The following is a 2,500-nucleotide window of genomic DNA, read 5'->3' on the forward strand; positions in this document are numbered from 1 at the left end:
TATGGGAGGTCTCCAGAAAAATAAGAGTACAGGTCTGACCATGCCGTACTTCGCCACGTCCACAGTGGAGGTCATGTTCCATGTGTCCACTCGCATGCCTCCTGACTCAGATGACTCGCTCACCAAAAAGGTAAACATTGGGGGGGGGGCGCTTGTATGTGTGTGTGTTGGGGGGTTTGGGGGGGGGGGTTGTTCTGGGTTTGTCTGTGTGTGGGTTTGTGCGTATGTACGGGTGGGTGGGTCTGTGATCGTATTTTGGCGCTATTGTGCTTTATAACAGCTTTATTGTGGTCCCTGGTTCTGAATCGTGGCTCTAGATATTGTGTAAATATGATTCTTCTTCTCCACACCATAAACACTGAGGATTTAAAGACTCACAAAAGACCAAGCAGGATGGCTTTTCTCCACTTACCCCTGGCTGTGGTAACCTCTGACCCCTGAGCAGACTAAGTGAGACAGACAGAGACAAGAAGAGAAGGAAGGACAGAAATGTGTCTGTCTCTGAGAGAGTCTCAGCTCCTCCTGTGCCAGTTGAAGTGGTTCATAAAGCCACGCTGACCTCGACCTGCATCTCTACCTGCAGCAAGCTCGGCCTTTGTGTTCCCGTCCTGCAGCATTTTCACCTCAGCACGAGAGAAAAGAGGAGCAAATAATGGTGGATAACAGCCCCATGCTGCCCTCCTTTCACAGCCCTCTCTCTCTCTCTCTCTCTCTCTCTCTCTCTCTCTCTCCATTCGACTTCAGTTCACATCCACCTGCTTTTGTGCACATTCTGAATTTGAGCATAAGACCGTCTGAATGATTTTTCTTTTTTTTTCTTTTTAAAAGAAGGCTAATTATGATGAAATGGGATTTTCTCACTTATTTGAGGTGTAAAAGTCATCGTGAGAGTGAAAAGATGATGTGATGAAGGAGGAGGGAGTTGTACGTACGGGCCGCGTCCCAATCCACATGCTGCTGGAGTGAACTGAGCTTTAAATACAGACACAAATGAAACAAGAGAATTTCATCACTGATAGAAAACAGAACTGAGATCAGCTGAGGAGGAGATTTTAAGCCATCAGGAAGGAATCCTGCATTCATGTCCGCCTTGTCTCATGGGTGTGGCCTGTCTGTGAAGTCACGTGGGTGTGGCCTGTTTGTAAAGTTATGTGGGTGTGGCCTGTCTGTGAAGTCACATGGGTGTGGCCTGTCTGTGAAGTTATGTGGGTGGGGCCTGTCTGTGAAGTCACATGGGTGTGGCCTGTCTGTGAAGTTAGGTGGGTGTGGCCTGTCTGTGAAGTTAGGTGGGTGTGGCCTGTCTGTGAAGTCGCGTGGGTGTGGCCTGTTTGTAAAGTTATGTGGGTGTGGCCTGTCTGTAAAGTTATGTGGGTGTGGCCTGTCTGTGAAGTTATGTGGATGTGGCCTGACTGTAAAGTTATGTGGGTGTGGCCTGTCTGTGAAGTTATGTGGGTGTGGCCTGTCTTGGGTGTGGCCTGTTCTTTAAAGTTACCTGGATTTGGCCTGTTCTTTAAAGTTATGTGGGTGTGGCCTGTTCTTTTAAGCTGTGTGGGTGTGGCCTGTTCTTTTAAGCTATGTGGGTGTGGCCTGTTCTTTTAAGATGTGCAGACAGAGCAGCGGTGAAAGTAAAAAATATCCTGAAAAAACACATCGATATCCCACATCGTCTCTCCAACCTTCATCACTCCCTCATTTTGTGCTCAGCTTACAGAATTGACTGCCTTACAGATCTGTCTGTTTGCTCTCGTCTTCCTCTTCCTCTGTTTACTGGACAGTCGAAATCTAATAACGAGCCTAATGAGCACTAACGAGCCTGAATGTAATGCGAGCTCATTTGAAGACTACCAATCGCCTGTCGTTACAGAGAGAGAGAGAGAGAGAGAGAGAGAGAGAGAGAGAGAGAGAGAGAGAGAGAGAGAGAGATGGGGAGAGAGATGGAGAAAGAGATATGGGGAGAGAGGGAGAGATGGAGAAAGAGAGATGGGGAGAGAGATGGAGAAAGGGAGAGAGGGAAAGAGAAACAGGTAGGGGGATGGAGAGAGAGATGGAGAAAGAGAGAGAAAGAGATGGTAAAAAAGAGCGAGAGAGATGGAGAGAGAGAGAGAGATGGAGAAAGAGAGGGAGGGAAAGAGAGAGGGGGATGGCGAGAGAAAGAAAGACAGAAAGGTAAAAGAAAGACCAACAGGTGGAAAGACAGACACTAAGAGAGACAGGTGACAGAAGGTCTGATAGACAGGTATTAGACAGACAGAGAGACGGACAGATGTTTACCACATTAATGTAATAATTACAGTCACACAGCTGGTGGTTATTACATAGTAATTAACAAATAATAACAGACTGAGGGAGAAGTTGTAATAATGTGTAAAGAACAACAGCATGTTTATAACTGCAGTAAAATACTGAGGCAATAAATCAGCATGAATCTTTTTGCAGCTGTGTGTGTGTGTGTGTGTGTGTGTGTGTGTGTGTGTGTGTGTGTGTGTGTGTGTGTGTGTGT

At 46.7% G+C, this 2,500-nt stretch overlaps 1 protein-coding gene across 4 annotated transcripts in view; it reads left to right on the plus strand.

Moving 5' to 3' along the window:
• Positions 1 to 2,500, plus strand: part of ralgapa1 (Ral GTPase activating protein catalytic subunit alpha 1) — a 44,400-nt gene that overhangs the window by 28,856 nt on the left and 13,044 nt on the right. For all 4 annotated transcript variants that reach the window (XM_047821755.1, XM_047821756.1, XM_047821757.1 and 1 more), the window contains one exon: positions 1 to 130. This exon is cut by the window's left edge and continues 26 nt beyond it. In XM_047821755.1, coding sequence (XP_047677711.1) covers positions 1 to 130 — 130 coding nt within the window. The remainder of the gene's footprint in view (positions 131 to 2,500) is intronic.

This window comes from Tachysurus fulvidraco, chromosome 12 (assembly GCF_022655615.1).
Source record: "Tachysurus fulvidraco isolate hzauxx_2018 chromosome 12, HZAU_PFXX_2.0, whole genome shotgun sequence".
Lineage (NCBI taxonomy): Eukaryota > Metazoa > Chordata > Actinopteri > Siluriformes > Bagridae > Tachysurus > Tachysurus fulvidraco.